Consider the following 25,489-nt stretch of genomic DNA (forward strand, 5'->3'; position numbering starts at 1 on the left):
AGCAGTTGTGACACCATAATGACTTCTCTGGCAGTTAAATGTCAATATCAGAAGCACTGGATTGTGGCATCGCTGAACAAATCAGACAGCAGGGAGAAGCTGAGTATAAAGGAGACAGCTTCGGTTTATGAACAAACGATCTTAATAATCAGTTTGGTTAATAAAATAAATGCTTCTCAGAATAACCTGAAATTTGCATTATGAAATTTTAGAAAGTTACTACACTGCTAAATGTTGGCAGGGTCAGGTGCTAAGACCACATATATTTGGAATTATTCTTTGGAGCCAATGTGCAGTTTCCACTTCAATTACCTCTGCAGTGGACCAACAATGAGCAATTGCTTCTAGGGGTATGTCTACACTACCCACCGGATCGGCGGGCAGAGATCGATCCAGTGGGGATCGATTTATTGCATCTAGTCTAGACGCAATAAATCGACCCCCAAGCGCTCTCCCGTTGACTCCTGTACTCCAGCGTCACGAGAGGTGCAGGCAGAGTCGACGGGGGAGCAGCAGCAGTCAACTTACCGTGGTGAAGACACCACGGTAAGTCGATCTAAATACATTGACTTCAGCTACGTTATTTACGTAGCTGAAGTTGCGTAACTTAGATCGATCCCGCCCCCTAGAGTAGACCAGGGCTAAGCTGCTATTTGCTACTTGCTGCAAACAGCTTCTGAGCAACTTCTGAGCATTATTCCATACAATCACTATTCTAATCTGTTTCTGCTTTCTTTGCCTTATTATGGGAAGCTGAATGGACTTGCACATTTAGGAGTCTCTTCATTTATCCATGTCCAAGTGATTTTACATCCGTAAATCCCATTAGAGCTAAGGGGAATCACCCATGCAAATCCCTTTTGCAGCCATGTTAAAAGAGAGCCCCATAGTAGCAATCTGGAAGGCTTGGAATGCAGACTAACAAAATTTTGATGCAAATTCCCTGGCTTGCAAGAGTAAGCACCAGGACTTACATTTGTTTACTAATTTTGTTCTGATCTATGGATAAGGTTTAATTACAAACAGAGAGAAATATTTCCCATGAGTTTACATGTCAGCTAGGACCACATCCTCAAAAGGAATAACTTTTGAGTGCCAATCATCACGCCTAACTATATGTAGTATTTTTTCCCCGATGAGCAAGTAAGAGATCTTCTTTGGTAATTAATTTTTTTTTATCAATCTCAATGATCCCAGACCCCACTCTCAAATAAATAAATTCTAGTTAAAATCACTCTTTGAAAATAAGACCTCTTTAAGATGTCTCAAGTTGGACACCCAAAAGTAATGGAGGCATCCAAAATCACCAGTCGCTTTTAAAAAACTTGGCCATACACATAGAAAGCTAAAAATCCACACTTATCTGAATACTTATAAAACTATTTAATGAAGTGGTGCAATGTCAATAAGAGGACCCCTTCCAAGATGTTGGAGGTATTATGGCAAGATTTTCCACTCCTGGCAACATTTGGCTTCTCAGTGAATTCCCCTAGCAATTATTTTGCTGTATTTCACCATATATATAACATATTAAATTAATCCAGTGCCCCATTAATTTTACATAAAGTGAAAATGTATGGACCACATTAACACATCAATCAGATCTTCACTTCTCCACATGATCCTTGAGTTCTTACAGCTCTGGTTGCTTTCATTTATTTATTTGGAATGGCCATGGTTGCAGATTTGACCTAGGACTTACACTGTTTTCAGAAGTTAATGAGGAAAATTAGAAGTCAATTGTAGTGCCCAATGAGATACATTTATCTCTGGTGTATTTCCACTGAAGTCAGTGGAATTACACCAAGAATGAATTTAGCCTAGTTTGTTTTAGCTTGCTGAATACGGGAATTATAGAATCAGATGGAGTGCTTAGTGTGCATATTTACATTCCAGAACCAATAACGATTTTCCATCCCATAGCTCTTTCAATTCTGCATTGTTGGTAGAGCAGGGGTGGGCAAACTACGGCCCAGAGGCCACATCTGGCCCTTCAGACGTTTTGATCTGGCCCTCAAGCTCCTGCCAGGGAGCAGGGTCGCGGGCTTGCCCCGCACCACATGTGCCGTGGCTCCCAGAAGCAGCGGCATGTCCTCCCTCCAGCTCCTATGCATAGGGGCAGCCAGGGGGCTCTGCATGCTGCCCCTGCCCCAAGTGCCACCCCCGCCAATGGGCTCACAGCCAATGGGAGCTGCAGGGATGGCGCCTGCGGACAGGGCAGCGGGCAGAGCCGCCTGGCTGCGCCTCCACTTAGGAGCCGGAGGGAGGACATGCTGCTGCTTCCGGGAGCTGCTTGAGGTAAGATCTGCACCCCTGACTCCCTCCTGCACCCCAACCACATGCCCCAGCCCTGATTCCCCTCCCACCCTCCAAACCCCTCAGTTCCAGCCCGGAGCACTCTCCTGCACCCCCAACCCTCATCCCCAGCCCCACCCCAGAGCCCGCACCCCCAGCTGGAGCCCTCACCCCCTCCTACACCCCAACTCCCAATTTCATTCATGGCCCGCCATACAATGTCCATACCCAGATGTGGCCCTCAGGCCAAAAAGTTTGCCCACCCCTGTGCTAGAGAAATGACAACATATTGAAAGGTTTGAGATATGCTTGTGTGGTCACTTATATTTTCTATAATGTTCCCCAGATTTTTATATATAAAATTTCTCCAGATTTGGCCTTCAAACCAGTGTGCTCTTTTCACTGCAGACAATGCCCTGAGGTGTTTTATGCTGAGATAAAGCACACTTGGATAATTATTACCTCAAGTACATTATGGACTGACTCAGTCTCTCTCATCATCATCATTATCTAATTGTGCTCAAATAATAAATCTTAAAATCCATTGCCTTCTCTACTGTTCAGCTTGATTAAATGTAAATGCTCCATAGCAACTAGGAAAGCCTGGCAGAAAGCATTATGGTAGTATTCTTTGTTTCTAGTGATAACTATTTCTAACCCTTCTCCCACTAGCGATCTGTCATTAGTTAATCATTGTTTAAAATACAATAAAAGCAGGTCTGATGAACCTTTAAAAATGGGTCAGCTGGTCACATTATGATCCAAATTTTTCACCAAGTAAAACACAGTTTGGGGTTGCCACCTCTCTTAATTAGACAAACACCACACAAATAAACAAACTTGAATCTGACATACAACTAGCTGTCTGAGCTCTGAGAACATTTTTTAGTCATGTACTTTAAACCTACTACTTGAAAGATCAAGGTTTTCTTTTAGCTTGGTTTTAATTCAGACAAGATCAAAACAAACAGGCTGCTCCATCGAGTAAATTTTACACTTCTCAATGTTCTCTCCCAAGCCAATCTTTTAAGAAGTTATGGACCTCAAACTGGAGTGAATAATGAAAAGTGAAAACAATCTAACTAAAAAGAAAAAGAGATGTTTGCAAATATACTAGACTGAGCAGAGATAGCAGATGAAACAGTGGAAGCTGCTAGTGACATGTTCTTGGACCCAGGGAAAGGTTTAGGCTGTGACAGAGAGCTGGGGCTTGCAAGCACTCTGCAGAGGACACAGTAAAAGCATGAATGGATGTACAAAAGAATGTTACAAGGAGAACAATAGTGACATCTCAGAACTGAGCCATGTATGAGTTCAGGTATAAGACAACCACTCTATAGTTACAGCAACACATGTATTTTCTGTGGAATACATAGATTCATAGATTCATAGATTCTAGGACTGGAAGGGACCTCGAGAGGTCATCGAGTCCAGTCCCCTGCCCGCATGGCAGGACCAAATACTGTCTAGACCATCCCTGATAGACATTTATCTAACCTACTCTTAAATATCTCCAGAGATGGAGATTCCACAACCTCCCTAGGCAATTTATTCCAGTGTTTAACCACCCTGACAGTTAGGAACTTTTTCCTAATGTTCAACCTAGACCTCCCTTGCTGCAGTTTAAGCCCATTGCTTCTTGTTCTATCCTCAGAGGCTAAGGTGAACAAGTTTTCTCCCTCCTCCTTATGACACCCTTTTAGATACCTGAAAACTGCTATCATGTCCCCTCTCAGTCTTCTCTTTTCCAAACTAAACAAACCCAATTCTTTCAGCCTTCTTTCATAGGTCATGTTCTCAAGACCTTTAATCATTCTTGTTGCTCTTCTCTGGACCCTTTCCAATTTCTCCACATCTTTCTTGAAATGCGGTGCCCAGAACTGGACACAATACTCCAGCTGAGGCCTAACCAGAGCAGAGTAGAGCGGAAGAATGACTTCTCGTGTCTTGCTCACAACACACCTGTTAATACATCCCAGAATCATGTTTGCTTTTTTTGCAACAGCATCACACTGTTGACTCATATTTAGCTTGTGGTCCACTATAACCCCTAGATCCCTTTCTGCCGTACTCCTTCCTAGACAGTCTCTTCCCATTCTGTATGTGTGAAACTGATTTTTTCTTCCTAAGTGGAGCACTTTGCATTTGTCTTTGTTAAACTTCATCCTGTTTAACTCAGACCATTTCTCCAATTTGTCCAGATCATTTTGAATTATGACCCTGTCCTCCAAAGCAGTTGCAATCCCTCCCAGTTTGGTATCATCCGCAAACTTAATAATCGTACTTTCTATACCAATATCTAAGTCGTTAATGAAGATATTGAACAGAGCCGGTCCCAAAACAGACCCCTGCGGAACCCCACTCGTTATGCCTTTCCAGCAGGATTGGGAACCATTAATAACAACTCTCTGAGTACGGTTATCCAGCCAGTTATGCACCCACCTTATAGTAGCCCCATCTAAATTGTATTTGCCTAGTTTGTCGATAAGAATATCATGCGAGACCGTATCAAATGCCTTACTAAAGTCTAGGTATACCACATCCACAGCTTCTCCCTTATCCACAAGACTCGTTATCCTATCGAAGAAAGCTATCAGATTGGTTTGACATGATTTGTTCTTTACAAATCCATGCTGGCTGTTCCCTATCACCTTACCACCTTCCAAGTGTTTGCAGATGATTTCCTTAATTACTTGCTCCATTATCTTCCCTGGCACAGAAGTTAAACTAACTGGTCTGTAGTTTCCTGGGTTGTTTTTATTTCCCTTTTTATAGATGGGCACTATATTTGCCCTTTTCCAGTCTTCTGGAATCTCTCCCGTCTCCCATGATTTTCCAAAGATAATAGCTAGAGGCTCAGATACCTCCTCTATTAGCTCCTTGAGTATTCTAGGATGCATTTCATCAGGCCCTGGTGACTTGCAGGCATCTAACTTTTCTAAGTGATTTTTAACTTGTTCTTTTTTTATTTTATCTGCTAAACCTACCCCCTTCCCATTAGCATTCACTAGGTTAGGCATTCCTTCAGACTTCTCGGTGAAGACCGAAACAAAGAAGTCATTAAGCATCTCTGCCATTTCCAAGTTTCCTGTTACATCTGCAGACCTAGAGTATAGCACAACCAAGCACGTTCCTACAGAAGACAAAACGCACAAGTTACAGAAAAAATATTAAAACAGGACTCTCTGGATAGCTAAGAAAGGTGGTGGTTCAGACAAGTATCTTGTTTGAACGGCATAGATTTTTACCCTCTAAGGAACAATATATTTGAATCAGAAGTCAAGACAAACATTTAAATATTCAGCTAATGCCAGAGTAAAGAGCACAAAGGTCTTATGGTCATTTTTGTTGTGATCAATCCCAAAAGGTTGTTTATATTCTTACCTATATGGAGTAGGGATTTGCTTTTTCAAGAATGTATTTTATACTCCATTTTCTTGGTGCAGCAGTTTAAGTAAAGATATACTGAGGGCTAAAATTAGTTAAACAATTATTGTATGTGAAAGCTTCTCAAGCAATGATGTTATCAATATAATTATGAAAATAGGGTGTAGTACTTTGCTTAGTCTCCCTTTGCTGGCTGGATGTCTGACACTATGGCATCAGAACAAAAATACAGAGTCAAACAAAAAGTGTTTTGAAAGAAATTTGAGATATTAGCAGCTAAAAAAAGTCAGTATTCATAAATATTTTTAAAGTGTCTTGGTGAGAGAATAGCAGGTAAAAAAACCAAAACAAAGTCTTTAGAACAGAAAGAACATTTCCTACCAAATTATGCAATTTTAAGATACTGTAGGTTACATTTTGAGCCTCTATTATTTGAGAGTAGTTCATATTATTGAAGGGGAGACTTTTTGTTCCTGGCCACTTAAAGTGGGCTAAAATGTGCAAGGTAAATTATTTTCAAAGCTTTTAGGAGCAAAAACTGTAAAAGAGAAAAGAAAAAAGGTACATGAATTCACTCTTATTCTTTTGACAATTATTATTATGTAAATAGCAACATTGTAAACGTCACCCATTTTCCCCACAGTCTGAGGAGTCTGTTCACCCTAGATATACATGTATAATTCTCAGTATTATACAGCAATTATGAATGCTCAGTGAAGTGAGAATAGACTCTGAATTACTATCTTTGTTCCTTTTTAAATCCTGTATTAATTGTATAGTTAAATCTTATTAGAAAAAAACACAGTTAAATAGAAATAAATCAACTTAGTGCCTTTATAGAGAAGTCAACCCCCAAATGAATGGATCTACTGACATCCCCTACATGGCACATCCCATAATACTGAGGTCTGTAACACTACAGTAAATATCAAAGATCCTACTATACACAGTGTGTTATCACTCAAAGCGTTAAACTGCATTTTGCATTTTCTTCTTTGAACTTCTAAAAGGCATTGTCTTTGTTTAGGTATATTCAAATCCAGATGGATCTTTATATTAGCTTGCCTAATTTATTAACCTATTTATTTCTTGATAATTTTAACACTGCTGTAATGCAATGTAAAGGATTTTCACTGGCTATTTTAATTATTATGAAACTTTGGTGTCCTCGCTACTGGCGACAAAACAGTTTTATTTTTAACATCAGATTTTCTTTTTTGAAAATGTAAATTATATTCCTCACTTACAAAGATATTTGATTAATTTTGTCTGAGATCAGTTTGCATCTTGCAATTTCCTTGCAAACAAAAATTCAACACTCCAACAATAAACAACTTCAGAATACATAAAACTAGGCAACATATTTTCCCAATATTCTGCAAACTTGAATAAAGTTCCGCCCCCCACTCCCATGTACACACACACACACAATCACAGCACTTCTAAACACCAAACAGGGAGACATTTGCAAAAAGACAATGCAAAAAAGCATTACCTTTGGAAAGAGGAAGAGAAGGAATCTTGTACTACAGAGATGGGAGTGGCTGATGGTGGTGTCATCTGACTGGATGTGTTTTGAGTAGCAGTAGCAGGCTGATTGGCTGAAGCAACTGGCACAGGAGCAGAGGCAGAGCTGGTAGACACTGGCGCATGCTCAACAGGGGTACTAATTAGAGTTAAATTAAATAAAACAAGAAGCATCTTAAAAAGTGTAAGTTTACTGTGTAAAGGCACAAAACCCACTGTGTTTGGCCCCAAAAGTTGCAGAGTGGCAAGCTGTATTATTGGGGGGAAAAGCACAGATATGGAAGGTCAAAAGCACATTTGTTAAGCTTTTTCTGTAGCTGAGTTAGGACTAAAATTAGGTTTAATGCTGAGTTCAATAATGTTCTCATTTGGGTGAAATTCATCCCACAGCACATAAGGTCTTACTGCCCAATCCTGGTCCCACTGAAGTTAATGGCAAAAAAACTCCCAGCACGTGAGACTTAGGTGGTTGTGTAGAGGCCTGCAAGAACTGTCAGTGCTAGGGTAAATTTCACTCACTTATGCATAATGTTAACTTCCGGATCAGAGATTACATTAGGTGGAAGCATTAAAAAAATTACACTGATGAAAGGAAACCAGTTGTACGATATCGTCATAGGCCTGAATAAACAGAATTGCTACAAGTTACTGCTGTTCTGGATGTTACTGAGCAGAAACCATCGGGGTGTAATCTCCTCAGTGCAATGTGCAGGGTGGTGCAGTGCTACGGAGCTAATTATGGCTCAGTCATTCTCTGCTCAGCACTTTCTTCATCCCACCAAAAGTTTGAGTAGCAAGCCATGGCCCTGACATGCCCCTCTCCACCCCCAACATCAGGGCTGAAAGAAGGGACGGGGCAGCATATGAGTTTGCTATACCAGTCCTAAGCCTGCTTGGGAGATGAAGTTAGTTTCTGCTCCCTTTGTCACACAAGTGGAGCAGGAGCAGACCAGAGCAACGTATCTGCCCTTATCTGATGACAAAATAGGCTTATTGAAACCAAAACTACATCTAGTCTTCTTGAGTACAAAATATTGATTGTAACACTTTATTTAGGTACTTCTATGTCCCTCAGCACCATGATATCTGAACACCTCGCAATTGTTAATGGAGTTTATCCTTACAACAACTCTGTGAGGTGAGGAAGTGTTATCCTATTTTACAGATGGGAAATTGAAGTACAGTGTAGATTAACTGATTTGCACAAGGCTACACAGGAAGTTTGTGGCTCATCTGGGGAATTGAACCTAAAGCTCCTGAGTCCTAGGCCATTGCCTATCGATTAGACCATAGCCCCTACCCAGCATGAATAGCACATGCTACATTCAGGAGGAACTCTCCAAGTCCTGTGCTGAAATGTTTTAATGACACATGTGAAAAACAGAAGGCAAATAGTGAATTTACTAGCCAGCTGTCAGCAAATGAAATAAACACACCTGAGTCATTTGGAACTATCCCATTTGAAAAGGAAACAAACACAATTCAAAAGAAAGAAACAGGGAAAGGGAACAATTTTATATTTACAAAAAAAATCCCCATCTCTTTCTCTTTCTATATTGTATCTACTATTAGCTACAGAATGAATAAACTAGTGAAAATATCCACCACATCTACAATTTAGGCTTTCAAATTCTTCCACAGAAATTTTCCAACCTTCATACACATATGCAAAACTCAGATCTAATCCTCATTGTTCTTGATGTCATATTTTAACATGCTGTGGATTCATTTGCCTCAGCCACTATCCGAATATATTATGTATTATTTAAAGCATATAACACTGTAGTTGTACAATGCCCTGGCTTCAGAGCTATGAATGCAATACCATGTTTACAGATAAAAGAAAACACAATGTATTTGACTGTCTCTGCAAGCAGTGTGGTAGCTGCATTTCCTCTTTTTGGAATGGATATCACACCAACGTGGAGATACTCTACATTTTACTGTTATGTCTTAGGTCTGGCAAATTTGCATGGACTGAAATCATGCCTCAAACAAAATAGGATTTACTGTATGTTTTTTCTTAAGAGGAAACACAAACGAGCAAGACAAAAACCATGGGTGAAATCCTGTTCTCACTACAGTCAATGGGAATTTTGCCACAGGCTTCACTGGGGTAAGGGTTTCACTCCATGGGTAATAAGCCTATGGTATGGTTATTCAATTTTTGTAGTGGATCTTTTAAATGTGAGCTGAAACACATCCCCAATAATTAATCAAACAAAGGAACACTAAGAACTTATGTGGACATGTACCTGTGTGGGGGCAGGTTTGAGGCGGATGGGCATGTTACAGTAGATATAATAAAACTGAACGCAAAGACATTAGAATACATTATAAGGACATCAAACAATAATGTTACATGTTTTTAAGGTTTCTTTACTTAGGCACTAGAAATCTAAAAGTCACAGAGGCCTGAATTCTTCTCCTGCAACTGCAGATCACTAGGATATGCATTCATTATTCCAGAGAATAAGAAAATAGTTACACAAAGCATATATAAATAGCTAAATTAGCAATGTGATCTTGCTACCTTTAACTTCTGCACTTTGGACCTAATACTTTGTTTACTTTTACCAGTAGAATCCAGAGTAACTTCACTGTCTTTACTGGAATTACTCCAGATTTACCACAGTGTAATGACAGCAGAAACGGGTTGTTCCCTGTTTTATGAATGCTTGTAGTTCTGTTGAACAATCAGTTTTTGTATTAACCCCTATAAAACCTTAGACTGGAAATACTGTCCCTACTAAAGGCAATGGGTGGTTTGCCATTGACTTCACCAGAGCCAGGATTTCACCTTTTGTATCTGCAGGAGGCACATTCCATAGACACTAAAGAGCAAGTTGTAGAAATATGTGGCGATTTAGCAAGTGTCTCTCTCTTTTTTGGGTAGAAATAATAATACTTAAGACATATACAATGTCTGCAGCTTGAAAGCTCTTTATGAACATTAACTCTTAGAACTCTTCTTTTTAGAAATGGGGAAACAAATCCAAAGGGAATTCTGCCCTCAGTTAATATATTCATCCCACTGAATGGGTGTAACTTGGGGCAGAATTCAGAGTAACCAAAAACCACCATGAGAATCAGTGGCAGAGCCAGGAGGTTCCTAGCAGTTCTTCAGATGTCTGTTGATTGACTAAGGATGAAGTCATGGTTTATAAAATGAAACAGCTACCGTATATCAGGGCATGAATAATAATTTTATGAGTAAAGTGGTTACTGTTGTTTCCTTACTGGTTCTTCTCCAGTTCACTTTTAACCAACCACCCTACTCCATCAGTCTTTACAGTATTTTATATTTTAAGGGGATAATCAAAGGAAATGTAAGTTCTTAAATAGCTCAATATTTTCTTAATAAAGTATAAAATGAAATATTCAGCATGGTAAAGTTATGTGGATGAATATACACACACACGTACGTATATTCTGTTACCATTTTGATGTTCACTCATGAGAAGGAACACAGTTCAGCAGAGGTTAAGCAGATGATAATGATTAACAACCATATTTAAAACACATACACAAACACACACAAACACTTAAAAATAAGTACAGATTACACTCCTTTACCTGAGAAGAGTCCTAGTCCTATGAAATTCCGGGTCTAAGAGTCTTGCAATAGTAACTAAAGAGCAGGTTATTAAAGCAGTAATTAGTCTCTTTTAAGCAATGCACAAAGTTGTTTTTGTTTCAGGTGCTCCAAAGAAATCTCTGGTAGGGTAAAGGATTGAAATTGTAGGGAAGATAAATCAAAATGAGCAGTCAAAGAACTAATCTCTTCTACCGTAGCATATATTAATGATGGAAGTGCTGGAGATTGCAGTTAGAGCAGAACACAACATGGATGTGTTTTGGACTTGCATTAGTAGAAAGAAGAGCTCTATTCAGATGCCAACAGCATCCATTCAATAGACTGGGCTGCTGTTTCTGTGGAGATGGTTCCTATGTGGCTGTCACTTGCCTGGTGGTAGAGGAAGCCATTAAGAAAGTCACTTACAATGGGAAGCATATGAACTAAAAGCGGGTGAAATTTATAGTACTTAGATATTTGCCTTTTAGGCAATGGGATTTTTCATATGAAAGAGTTAGAGAATGTTATTACAAAACCATACCAAAGCCACAAGCCAGGTCAGTTATGGAGTTACATGTTGCAGTGTACCTTTGATTACTGGATGAAGTAAGAGGGGCTTTCTGGCCAGTCCTGATGTAACTGGCTTCCCTTTGACTTGTACCCGTTCCAAACCTCACGGAACCCTTGGAGGCCACTGGCTTAGCTTTGTCAATGTTGGCATCCATGGTGCGTGACTTAGGAGGATGCCAAACACTTGAGGTCACATACTGTGCCACATGATGAGAACCTGTAGGGCTGGGTAACAAAGATTAGAAGGGTGTATGTGCATGAGATATATTTTTAACCGCATTACCAGTTGCTTAAATGAATATTAGGTCTTTCAGAGCGAAGAAGAGTACCAGCCAAAAAAGCAGCCAGTGCCTTTAAGTGAGAAGTGTTTTATTTGTTCCACTTAGTTTTTTGAGATCCAAATGCTTACCATGTAATCTAACAAACGGGACATCATTTCAGAACACTCATGTCTACCCCTCTGACGTAGGACTTAGTATTTCAAGGCACTGGGAAAGGCCTTAAGGAAAAAGAGTGAGAAACTGCTGAACCTCAACATTAAAAAAAGTCAGGTTAGCTTTTTGTTTGATGAAGAAGGCTTCAGTTTTGTGACTGACATCTTATTTGGGAAGAGATTTACATCAGCAAATCTCTAATGTCCTCTTATTTTATCCCCTAAGTCTCTTTTGATATCATTGCAGAATCACATGTGAAATCATCCCAATCTTCAATGCCATATTAAAGACTATGGCCAGGAGTCATTCTGAGAACCAGGATAGAGATCTACAGGTTCACTACAGTCTTCTTTATCCTTCAGCTAAAACTGGAGACAACATTATTGACATCATAGTATCAAAATAAGACCTAGCAGAAATGAGACACTGGAGACAATAGAGGTGAAGACATGTTACAACACAACCAAACATAAGTGACTCAGTAGGTATAGTGTGACCCCAAAACCAGACAGATGTCTGAAATTGTTCAAGATAGTCCAACAAAGAGAGATTTGCAGTTAAGTTTCAATGAAGCAACCATGTAATCTTGTGGTCAGTCCTACACAAGCAATAGTGATAGATACTACCCTTCATTCCCTGCTTCTGTTATTTAATGTAGATGTGGTTGCTAATTATTTCATATATCAACTCCCTCCCCCTCTGTTCCATCTTATTGGTATGACCCAGTGAACTGCTGTTTCCCCCCCCCCCTTACTGGGAATCCCAGTCACGATTGGTCATGTTGTTAGTGGTGACAATCCTCACACTTACTCTGATTTTAATTCTCTGCAATACTTGTTCAAATACGGGTTATTTTAAAAGCAGACATAAAACCTTGTTGTGTGTGAAGTAATCAAGATATCAGAGGAAGGCACTGTCTTAAATCTTTATTTCTATGCTCTGAACTTATAAAGAGTTGCTATGCTCTGATAAATAATGGCAGTGCTTCATCCTAGAAGTAGCTGCATTTCAGTGTTTGGTGCTGAAATTATTTTTATCTACATCTACATAAATGTGTATAATATAGATATACACGTAGATAGTTTATGAATTTTGTAAGTGCATTGGGATCTTTTGGGAGGAAAAGCACTATATCAATGCAAAGAAATACTATATATAGGAAGGATTAGTATCTTTTTAATCCATGATCAATACAACTCAAGAATCAGATTTAGAATTGCTTTTAAAATGTCAAGAAGTTCAACTAATTTAGATTTAAAAAACCTGTGGAGCAGCTCAGACCACAACATTGGAATCTGATTAAAAATGGAAATGGTTCTTGAACTTCTGGACTGTTCGCCTCTGCTGAACAACGACAATATTGAACTTCAAAAACATTGATTAAATGCTGCTTATTTTTCTGTTTTCTAGAATTAAAGGTAATGTGGTATATTTTGCACAATTCCAATACAGTCTGCCACCTGGCCAGGAATCTTTCAAATATCTGAATGAAAATGAACATCTCTAGCAAATCATCTCAGCTGAAACACCATTATAATTCATCTGTTCAAAGAGTGCATACATCTGATGTATTTTTAGGTAAAAACTTTGTGTGGAAAGTCTGAGGGAAAAAGAATACAAGGCAAACGTTACCTGTTTTCAGCTGCTGCAGCAACATTTTCCTTGCCACTGTGAAAGGAGGGGATACAGTATGAATAAAGCAAGTGCAAGTACCAGTGGTGGGGGAAGAAGGAAGAATAGCAGCAAAAGAAGGCAGTGTGAGGACAGATGTTTGGTTATCAAAAGCTTTTTAGAGTTATATTCTAGATGTTTATGACTATTGTTGTTGTGAGAAATACCCTAGAATCAATTTTTTTTCTTTTTAAGAATTAGATAAAAAATGTGCTGGAACCCAGATGTGTGATTTTTTACAAGCTTTCTCTTTGTTAATTGTAGGCTATTTCGTAAAATGGAGGCTTAGCGGCACAGTACAAATCAACCGCTCTGTGTATGAACAATATATCATCTCATGTATAGCTTTGACTTCAATAATGGCCCTGTTTAAAAAATAACCCTTTAGTATCCCAGTAGAACATACTCATGTGCCAACTCCAGTTTGTGAAGACAATCATAGTCAGAGTTGGTTTGTCCCTGGGTATCCAATGTTCTGAAGTGGTAGCCAGTCTTAGAGAAGATGTGCACTACCAGTATGTGCTCAATGTGAAGCTGTTGTTTTTCAATGGCTAACAGGGACTCCTATGAGATGGGCTGCATTACATGTCTGGGCTCACTTAAAAATGCGTAAGAGGCAATTTATCCTGCCCAGATAGGCCCTTAGGGACAAAGCCTAGGATTGTGCCCCCACAGTGTGGAGCTCAACTGGAGCTGAGCAACACAGTGAGGCTACATGCAACAGAGACTCTTGTCAGATTCCTCTTCTCTCCTCCCTACCAAGCCTTTACTCTCCTCCTTCCCCCAAAAGTATCAAGTTCATGTTGGGGGACAACGAAGGAAGGGAAGGCATCTGGGGCATTCAACTCCAGCCCTGCTTTCCGCTCCATGGTCCTAGTGCTGGGGAAAGAGATAGCAGGAGGCACAGAGCCACTTGGAGGGCCACTTGGAGGGGTGAGCTGGCAAGTGCCTTTATGAGGTCCCATTTTGAACTTGTAATACATATAAGACTTCCATTTACTTTAATGTGAGTCACACAGGAGCTGAAGGACAAGACACTAAGGCCCCCGTCTAACATCTATTTAAGTCAAATGAAGGATTCCTATTGAAGTCAATGGCAAGACACCCGCAGATTTCAATGGTACAGAATTAGGCCTTGGTCCTGCAAACACTTATACATGTACTTAACTATAAGCTTCAGACTAGTTTCAGCACAGTCAATGAGACTATTTATATGAGTATAGTTAAGTATGTGCATAACTGTTAGAAGGACTGGGGCCTTAAGACTTTAATCCTCCATCTTATAATTTTGAACATAATTTTTCAACTTATTAAAATCTTTTAGGACCTGATTCAGGAAAGCACTTAAGAATAGGCTTCCATTCATTCCTACTAAGTACTGTACTAAGTACAGTATATGCTTAAATGTCATCTTGAATAGGGATGCTTATTCTGGCACCTAAGAGTAAAAAAAGATGCAATGTAAATTTTAAATCTACTAATTTGTTAGGCCAAGTCATTTTTCTACTTTGCTTATGGTATTAAAAAAATTTCACTGAGTATTTCTGAATATGATAGTTATTACCATTGATTATATACTGTTTGACTGTTTCTAATCTGGATATATGTTATTTAATAATACAATACTAATTAAGAAGCCGTTTGCTTTCAAAGGTACTTGGTAGAAAGATAAAGTATGATTCCTCTTATAGCCACAGTGAGCCAGCTCTGACTGCATCCCTTAGGACAACAGAAATCCCTGATAGCAGCTGCTGAATTTTCATTTTCTGAGGGGGAAGTGTGCTAGTGAAGGAGGTTTCCCCTCTAGGAAGTGGTGTGTGTGTGTGTGTTGGTTGTTGTTGGTTCTGTTTTTTATTTTGCTAAAGGGAAGGTGGGTAGCATAGTAGGGATAGAAGAGCCATTCCCTTCTCTCCATAAGGTGGGCTAGTATTAGTCACTGCTGTGCATGTATGTTATATATAAATATACTAAGCTAGACCCTTAACAGGTGCAACTCAGTGGAGCGCCACTGAAGTCATATGAACTACTCTAATTTACAGCTGTGGGTCTGGCTCATTGTATTTGTGTTGTCTCTCCTTTTCTTCCTTCTTACAATATTTCCTAAACCCAAAAGTGTATGAGTCCAAGGGAAACTTTCAAAAGCCACAATGTCAGAAATCAAGCAGAACAAGTTTGTCTGCCTTTAATAAGGATGTCATAGTGCTCAGAATGGAAGATACTGGCTTAAAACTGAATCCCCAAGAAACGTGAAGCTGCATCAGTTCACCGTCTAGAGTGATGACAAACCAAACACTAGCTCTATAGATGACCAAGTCATGAGTTCACTGGAATGTAATATATCAAGTAGCCAGGCTGAAAAAAGGAGGGGGATATGTTAGAGATTTAGTCTGTGGAAAGAAAAGAAGTGTTAAAATAATATACCAAGAACCAAAGTCATGCAAGAATATTAAAAAACAAACTCATAGCGTGAAAAATCTGAAGCGTGGTTTATTTCCAGTATAGCAAAATGGGTTATGAAAAAAATGCATAGTCCAGACCAAAAGACAAGCAATTGGGATAAGGCTTCTAGTAGCATTAGACCACTGCAGTTATGGTTAACCTGATTCATCCTCTCCTGCTACAGCAGAGGTGGGCGAAATCCTGGCTGAATTGAAGCTAATGGCAAAACTCCCAATGACTTCACTGGGGTCAGCACTTCACCCTAACTCTTTCACTGACTGTGCAAGTGTAGGGCACTGCTTAATGATGGTGGCAGGGGAGTTCTGATAGTTAAAGGAGAGAGAGGTATAGAACAATTATAATAAACACAATTCCACAGAACAAAGCAAGGGAAAAGGAACTGATTCAGAGCAGAGAGAAAAGGGAAAAGACAAACTCAAACGCACACAACACATTTTCATCAGGGATTATTCTCCTCTCTGTGAGTGAGAACAACTCCTGTAGTTGAATCAGCTGAACTGGAATTTGGACTTAGCTATTGGTATAGAGTATCGACAGAGGGTTTTGAAGATGAAATGGACCAAACCCTAACCCTTTCCACTATGGGAATGTTGAACTTAATTTGCTTTCTAAAACCACTGTACTTATTGCATTTAATGGGTCAAATTCATCCCTACTGCAAGCTCAGTAAAGTCAGTGGAACTACATCACAGAAGAATTTGACCGAATGAGATTTAAACTATTTTTGTATTGTGATTATACAGGCTGATCACACAAATATGATTATAGAGGTGGAGAGTAGTTTTGGGCTATCAGGAAGAGATTCAAACCTGGGCTTTCTTCAGTTCCTGTTGTCCCCCACACAGGTGAACCAGCTTTAGATAGCAGGGCCTTGTATAATGTCCCCTCTAACAAAATGGTGGCAACTCCCACAGATTTCAGTAGGAGCTTTATATGTGCATCAGAGAACATATATTTGTCCATTCTACTGTTAGTCTCAGTTACAACAGTGCAGTATATAGTTGAAATTAGGAGATGTTTGATAATACAATGCATGAAATGATCATGAAGACAGACCAAGTGAACTGAATTAAGACTTTTAAAACCCACCCACAGAACTATCAAGCTTAAGAATTTTAATAAATTAGATAACAAAATGCAATACACGTTTGCCATACACATTTACAAAACACACTTGTTACTTTCTGTTGAATGCCAAAAGGCTCTGAACTTTAGAGAGCTTTAATAAGGATTTTAGAGAATCTGAACAGCATACAGTACATTTTACTGTTGTGTTTTTCACTTAGAAACCAAATGTAAGAGATTGTTAAACCAGCACTCAAGTTAAGCACATTTTCCACTCACTCCTAAAAAGAGAATGCTAGACTTTCTCCAGAATTAACAAAAGTAATTCCTTACTGTTCCTCTAAAATCACACAGATACAGAGGGGACAGATTAGAAAATAAAAGAAATAAATTTTGGAATAAAGAAAAAAATTGTAGGTCAGAGCTATTCTGCAGTTCTCATTCCTGCTTTGCTATCTTTTTTCTGGGCTCAGCTCCCTAACTCAGAACGCACCTGTGCTGCTGTATTAGAGTTCCTCTAATTTTGCCTTCCTGCACTTTGAACTGTATGATGAGGCTTGGTCTACACTAGTAACTTATGTTGGTATAACTACATCACTCAGGGACGTGGAAAATCCACATCTCTTAGCACAGACCACTCATGCCTGCCATATGTGTGACCCCTCCTTGGCCTGTGCCCAGCCTGGGGCCACCGTTCTTTCCCCGCCCCAAGAGTTAACTGCAGGGAGTGAGGGGCCTCTATCCTTCTCCCGCTATGCCTCTCGCCCAGAATGTTCGGCCGCTCTCCCTGGCAACTGAGCCCGGGTGCGGAGCGGCACAGAGCCACTTGTCACACAGCTGAAGCTGGCCACTCCGGCTCACTGCTCTGTGCAGCGCACCAGCAGCCTGAGAGACAGCCTGGCTGGGGAGGTGGCGGCGGCGATGGGCTGTCCCCCACTCAGGCCTGGCTGCTGGAGACAGGGGTTGAGCGAGCCAGAAACATGCCAGGGGAGTGGGTGCTCTGGCTCGCTCGGCCCTTGTCTCTGGCAGCCGGGCTTAGGCTGGGAGGTGGCTCTCTGCCACCTCCTCAGCTAGGCTCTCTCTCAGGCAGCCACCGTGCTGCACAGAGCAGTGACCCAGAGCAGCGGCATTAGAAGTGGCTGGTCCCACCCCTTCCGCTCCCTGCCTGGGCCCAGCTGCCAGGGACAGAGGCCGAGCATGCCCGGAGGCAGGCACAGCAGAAGAAGGACAGAGCCCCTTTCCCTCCCCCCCAGCAGGCCAAGCAGAAATCTGGGGGGCACTTGACACACACACCCCAGATTCCCCCCTTACGCGTCATCTATGCCCCTGAGTGACGCAGATATACTGACTTAACTCCTGGTGTAGATAGCGCTATGTTGATGGGAGGGCTTCATAGCTACTGCCTCTCAGAGAAGGTAATTACCTGTGTTGACAGGAGAAGCCCTCCCATTGGTGTGGGTAGCATCTTCACTGAAGTGCTACAACAGTGCTGCTGCAGCCTTGTAAGTGTAGACAAGCCCTTGGCTTCCACTGGCTTCAATGGGAGCAAGAGTGGGCTTATTACAGATTTAAAAAAAAAAAATCCAGTGAATAGTTCTTTTAAAAACAAAAGAAGTTTGGATTTAAACTTTCCCCTGGAGTGTTTACAACTGGAACTCTGTGCTGGAGTGTGAGACACTATCAGTGAAAGGGAAACTGACTAGTCCACATTGTTTAAGTTGAATGAAGTGCAAAAGGTCCACAAGCCCAATACAGTAAATGGTGAGATGTGAATTAGGATTCTTTAAAAAGTCTTTCATTTGTAATAATCTAAAGTAGTATAAGCAACTTGAGTGAAGACATTCCTTCTTAAAAACATTATTTTAAATCTGAAAATGTTCCTTTAAATATCTCAGCACCATTTAATTGAATATGGTATGTGATTCAGTGGCTATTTCTTCATATCCAGGCATTTTAAATTCAGCTGAAGGGCTCTTTCCCTCATTGTCACAGGCTCAGAGATTGGGCACCTTATACATAGTAAAGGCCTGATTATGCAAGGTGCTGAAGGCTTCCTAGGAGGCCTTCATGTTTTCTCTCTGCAGGTACTTTTAGGGTGCTATCAGTGTAATATCTGAGTGCTACATAAACATTACTGAATTTATCCTCACAGCATTCCTGTGCAGTAGGGAAGTATTATTGCAGTATAACAGAGGAAGAATTGAAGTGGAACGAGATTAAGGACCCAATTTTCAGAGGTGCTGAGTACCTGCATCTCCTATAGACTCCAACTGGAGGTGTTGGTGCTCTGCACCTCTGAAAATTAGGCCCTGAGTAATTTGCTTGTTGTCACACACAAAGTCTGTGGCAAGGCTAGAAACTGAATCAAGCTGTTCTGAATCCCAATCCAGTATCTTAAAATATCCCCCATCTTTGAAGTCAGTGGGGATTGAGGATACTCAACACCACTTGTGAGACTGGACCCTAAACACAGAGTATGCGAAAGGGGCGAGAAGATGAGAGGGCTAGTCCTTTGTCAGTATTCTGCTCTATGACCAGTAAGTAGTCTTCTGTCCTACCTGCCACAGTACAGGCTGAGGTGCCTGGTTTGAAGATAAAACAACTGAAAAGTACAATTGATAAATTACCAGGTTCTACATTTCTAGCAATTAAAGGTTCTATCTTCCCATTGATAACCGGGATGTTTATGGGCATTACATACATAAATCCCATGTCAATAAATGGAAAGACAGAATATGCTAGATGTTTGCTGAAAATCTGGTCCTTAATAAATTTCCTGTTTTTCCTTTATATAGTTTATTTATCCTTTATTGTTTTCTTATTTTATCATAAAAATATTTGTCTGCAAGTTAGATTTCCTTGTCAGAAGTAACAATACAAGGAGAATTGTCTGTGAATATTTGATGGAGGTTAGGAAGAAACTTTCCCTGTTGGAGAGTTATTTCATCATTGCCTACCAGAGGATTTCTTGTACCTTCGTCCAAAGTATCTGGTACTGGGCACGATCAGTGACAGGATACTGGACTAGACTGGACCTGTGTTCTGATCTAATGTGGTTGTTCCTATGTCTGAGTAGGGATTGTTCCATGACACCATGAGCACAAAACTACAAAGAAGTGCTAATGTTTATCCCTATATTTCTTGAAGTTGTATTATTGTAACTGTAATCTTGACAACAAAGACAGCACAAAACATGAAGGAAAAAACAGTTAACAGGAGAGGACAAAAGGCTGAAAGTTACAGTGATTAACATGCTGGTTTAGTTTATGACTTTAGTAATCAGAAAATGGGGGGAGGAGGAAAGCCAGTGTCTCTTTCTCAGCCACTGCAGTTAAGAGAGTAGAGCAACCTATTCTAAAACGGATTGCAGTTTATCCTGCCAGTAAGTCCGCTTGCAAGTCTACCTTAGGGAAATATTGCTCTCTTAGAAAGCATCCTGGCTAGCGCAGACTGAGCCAACATAGAAGAGGAAAAAATTACTATACATTCGGTGAAGAACATAGCAATCAATTCTGTATTTGCTCAACAGCCAGTACTGAAATAAATTAAAGCAACTGTCGTGTGTGTTTTTGGTGCCATTCATAAATATGCTGTAGTGTTAGGACATAGCCATGTAACAGGTCTAGAATTGTTGGAAGAGATGCGATTGCATAATAAGTGTAAGATACAGCCTTAAATTCCTTTCCAAGATTTATATATACATATTCTGCATGCAAGTATATGTGTCCTAACTTATATTTGAAAGCATTTGGTATCAGGCAGGTTTTGAGCACTAATTCAGTATATCTTATCAGGTTACTTTAGTAAGCGGTTTTGCTTGCAAAATTATGAATAAGAGAAGGAGTTTGAAATATGCCCAGAATGCATTTCAGAGAAGCAAAGAAATTCACTTCAGATAGCTCTCCTCTTTATCCACCCATCTGATATAGAAATATAAGGCCCCAATCCTGCAATTGGATCTGCTTGAGGGGCTACTTCCGCCTTGGGTGAGCCATAGAGATCTCCTACCGTGGATCCAATTGCAGGATCAGGGCTTAGTTTTACATCTGTGACAGCTGCAGATAAATGAGAGCCAATGTTCAAATCTAGAGAACGCATAATTGGACCCAATTCCCCTCTCACCACCATGACTCCATTGACTCCTGATTTACACCAGTGTAAGAGGGGAAAGAATCAGTTCCAATAAGTCTTAGTGATGAGTGATAATTCTTTAAAAATAAATGGGCATGAATAAAAAGTTCTAAAGTACTTTATACCTTCTCTGCTCACTATTGGCCTAAATTTCATGCTCTGCCTCAGATAATTTTCAATTTCACCAATTTCTACGGTAAGCCAAACACTGAATGGTGTGGATTAGAACAGTGGTTTTCAAATTATTTCATAACACAGATCACATTTAATATAGAGATTGTTTTGTGAATTCTCTTACTTTTTCTCCCTTCCATTTGTAATTGCATGATATTCCTGTAGCAACTACAGCAATTACTTACATGGAAAATATTAGGAAACTATTTAGTACATTTTTAGCTGTCTTTAATGCAATTTAGCAGCTGGGAGCAATAAAGAGGAGCCAGTACTATATGATCAGCCAGCTCTCCATGCACTACTAGCCAATGCTCTGTGAACCACCGATTCTCCACAGAGCAGAGTTTGAAAAGCTCTGGATTAGACATGCTTGATGTAACACTTAGTACATTCAAGAACTAATTCTCCCTTACCATACTGAGGGCAACACAAGGATTCAGACAATCCACAGAGAAATGCAGTATTACTACAGTGAGATCTTGGTTAGCTACCAACATCAATGGAAGGACACACACATGCACCCACACACAAAAAACTTGCACTTGAGAGACAAATGAAAATTAAACTAAAACTACAGTCCATGCAGGAAGGATCAGTGGTAAACAGGAGAATGTAGAAGACAAAGACAGGTGAAGAACAGTCTTTTCTTTTCCAATGCAGTTCAATCCACAGACGGTAATGGTGCACCTAGAGCTATGACGAGGTTTGTTGGCTTACATGTGCTCCCCTTTACAGACCGTTTTGAGGATGGGTTCACTCTTTTTGTTAACCTTGTATGGATTCCTCATTTTAAATGAATATTAATTGGACAGATTACAAATAATCATCAACACTGTCCTGGATCATGCCATCTTTCCAGAAGGGGTGGCATGGAAACAAGTGGCCATAAATTCATAGTTCCCACAAAACTACCAGACTAACAGTTTGTGGTGCCACTTTGCCACCAGCTTTGGTCTAGTTTCCTTCTCTGACATCAACCAGGTTTCCACATTAACCAGAAACAATCAAGGTTATTCACTATCCTTAGGTCACTGAAACTCTTATGTGAGAGGGGATGGCACAAGATAAAACTGATTAAATTCTCATTATTTCCTGATTCTACTTAGGTACCCTGCATGATGGAATTAGTTACACAGCTGGCTTTGTTTTTGTGAGACCCTCTGTGAAATAAGACATCGGTCCATCGAAGGATTTCAGTAGTCTACATAGCATATTCCTGGATGGGAAGATTTGGCAATTGGGCAGGGTCAGAGGGTGCTAACAATTGGAGATTTTAGCAAATGAGGAAAGGGGATCAAGGTGCTTGTCTTGATTTGAGTGTGTCAGAAGGCTCTTACCAGCTTCAACGGGACACAGTTCTTACAACTGAGAGTGGGATTTGGGTATATTCATTTTCAGGTATGGGGCTGGAAACTGTGATAGAACATTGAGAAGGGGAGGTCCTGAGTGCCTGACCAATGAGGGCACCACAGCCAGATATTCAATATATTCACAGAGTTAGTACTGGTTGTTAACACATCAAATTCTAGCTTGTCACGTTTACAAGCAAAATTGTGTGCAAGACACCTAGGTAGTTGCTGAAACTACAGTGACAGGTCCCAGTCAATGAGTGATGCAGATATACTGACTTAACTCCACTGTACTTATTGCATTTAATGGGTCAAATTCATCCCTACTGCAAGCTCAGTAAAGTCAGTGGAACGACATCACGGAAGAATTTGACCGAATGAGATTTAAACTATCTCTTGTAGGAACCCAAGTTTGAGTATGCTATAATGTCTCAAGTCTGCTATCTTTGCATGAAGAATTCAGACGCAGGTCTAATATAGAAGTATTTGCATTTCCAGCAGTGCTAAAATGGTCCCTACATACCCATCTCTCCTTACTGAACAAATACAATCCCAACTTGTCTCACACACAGTGCCTGAGAAACCATGTTTTAGAGAAAGTGATCTCTTCACTGATTCACTATATAGCAAAAGCTTAAAATCCTTCCCACATAGGCAGGGTGTGAGAAGGGGCAAGTAAGGAAAGTAGCCCCAGAGCATCTCCTCTCTTGTCATCCATTCATGCAGGAAGCATGAGAGGTCAGGTTCTTAAGCCTGGTTTCTTACAAACACACACTTGCCGTACCAGCATGCACTGCATGCAGTCAGTATTCCTGCTGCAAGTCTAGTCACTGGAAGAGGATAAGAGAGAGAGCATTTGAGTAGAGGGCAAAGCAAGGGCATTTAGGAAACAGATTAGTTGGGATCAAACAGGCTTAGACCACAGCAGAAAATGAGCATTTCCCTGTGCCATAACCAGACAAGCAGATTTACCTGGAAGGCCTTTTGGTTTTGATTTCCTAGTTTTCTTGGCTGTATCTTCATTAAATGTTTATAAACATTGGGCTTTTTTGGGCAAGATTGCTGGGATATCATTGCCCAGATGCTACATTTTATCTTCTTATTTGGGATGGGGGCTCTTTACAAAACAATCCTTTGAAGCTAGTCTGCTGCACTGTCACCAACATTCCTCCACTGAACAAAACAATCACGCTTTAGACTATACCCTAAAGACAGACAGATACACCTGCAAGGTACTATAAACTAAGAAAATCTGCATAAGTTAGAGATGGAGCCCATCCAGGCTAGAGCTGGCCTTAAACACAAGGCTAGTCGCTTTATGATGCCCCCTGCAAATTCTCATCAGTTCTCTGTCCATTACTTTCTCGAGCAGTGGGACTGAGTAAGAAGGCAACTCCTGGCCTAACTTCTCCACTTCACAGTTGAAACCTAATTCCCAATCACAAGGAAAAAGCGGAAGATCTGTTAATGACATAAAACTGCTTTAGCTTGACTTTTCTGGCTTTTGATGGTTTGTGACATAATCTAAACATTAATTGAAGTGCAGAATTTTATTTTTATTTTTGTAAGGAATTTTCCTTTTAAAATAAATTGGTAAAAGAAAAAATACAGAAATAATTTTATTTGGTTTCCAAATGGTTTTATGAATATGACCCATCATTTGGGTCTGTTAAAATGGGACTGAACAAAACATTAGACTACATGTTATATGAAATAATTTCGCATGAGTAATGGGGGATGGATTATGTTCAGTAATAGGTCTTTATCATCTCTGATTTCTAGGATTGCATTTCAAACCTTAGAAAAGTTACATTTTTCTACAAAATTTTACATGAGCCCTATACAAACAATTAAAGAATTAAATGCTGATAATTTAGAGATTATTTAGTTTATGTTTTCTGCATGTTTTCCAGGGAAGAGGAGGACAACTATTTCTAATGCCACCTTGACTCACTAACTGGTTGCATGTGTTGCCTCCCCTGAATCTGGCTCTGGTAATTAAGCAGGTCATATGTGCATTTAAGAAGAACTAGAGGAGACCAATCCCTTCTTTCAGTTACTGTTATGATACATTATACGTCTAATTTTTCGGATTATTCAAACATCTACAAAGACTGAGAATTATGTTTAGATATAAAGCACTTAAATTCTGGGCATTAGTCCTGTCATTATCAGTGGCACCCGCCAGTACTAATAAAACCAAATACATTACAGTGTTTTGATAGTAAGTGCATACAATTCCTATTAACATTTAAACTCTGGGATTAATAATTCAGAAGTGATTTACTTCAATCTTAAACTAGACGCAAAATACTTTAGCTTTGAAATATTTATCATTTTTTAAAAAATGAATACACTAAATTATATATTGATATTTTAAACGGTATATAAATCTTCTATGTGAAATAGACTTTCACTTATTTGAACCAGATTCTCCTCTCAGTGACACCCTGGGAAAATCCAGAATAACTGCATTAACTTTAGTGGAGTTACTCTGGATTTACACAGATGTGAATGAGATCAGAATCTGGCCCTTGGCATTTCCATAAGTTAAAATTATTAATAAATATTTATAATATGGCTTAATTTGTAATTGGATTGCCATGGTGATTATTTAAAAATAGTTATGGCATTTTAAAAAACAACTACTATAGATTATTTATTTTAAAATAAAATTATTGTTGCAATGCTCGCAATATACTTGTTGAAACAAAGCTACCTCATTCTAACCCCCAGCAATGACCCACGTGTCAACACAGCAGGTATGTACTAAGTCAATATTAGCAACACCTCAGAGAATGCAGACTACCAAAGGAATTTGTGCAATTATTATAATTCCCCCTCCAAAA

At 39.8% G+C, this 25,489-nt stretch overlaps 1 protein-coding gene across 1 annotated transcript in view; it reads right to left on the reverse strand.

The window, feature by feature from the left end:
* LOC112113530 (LIM domain-binding protein 3) overlaps window positions 1-25,489 on the reverse strand; it is a gene marked incomplete at its 5' end in the record, with an annotated part of 78,856 nt that overhangs the window by 16,408 nt on the left and 36,959 nt on the right. Inside the window, 3 exons of the mRNA XM_026651090.1 lie at window positions 7,178-7,348; window positions 11,375-11,581; window positions 13,423-13,458. Coding sequence (XP_026506875.1) covers window positions 7,178-7,348; window positions 11,375-11,581; window positions 13,423-13,458 — 414 coding nt within the window. The remainder of the gene's footprint in view (window positions 1-7,177; window positions 7,349-11,374; window positions 11,582-13,422; window positions 13,459-25,489) is intronic.

Source organism: Terrapene carolina, unplaced genomic scaffold (assembly GCF_002925995.2).
Source record: "Terrapene carolina triunguis isolate 2854851 unplaced genomic scaffold, T_m_triunguis-2.0 Scaffold95, whole genome shotgun sequence".
Lineage (NCBI taxonomy): Eukaryota > Metazoa > Chordata > Testudines > Emydidae > Terrapene > Terrapene triunguis.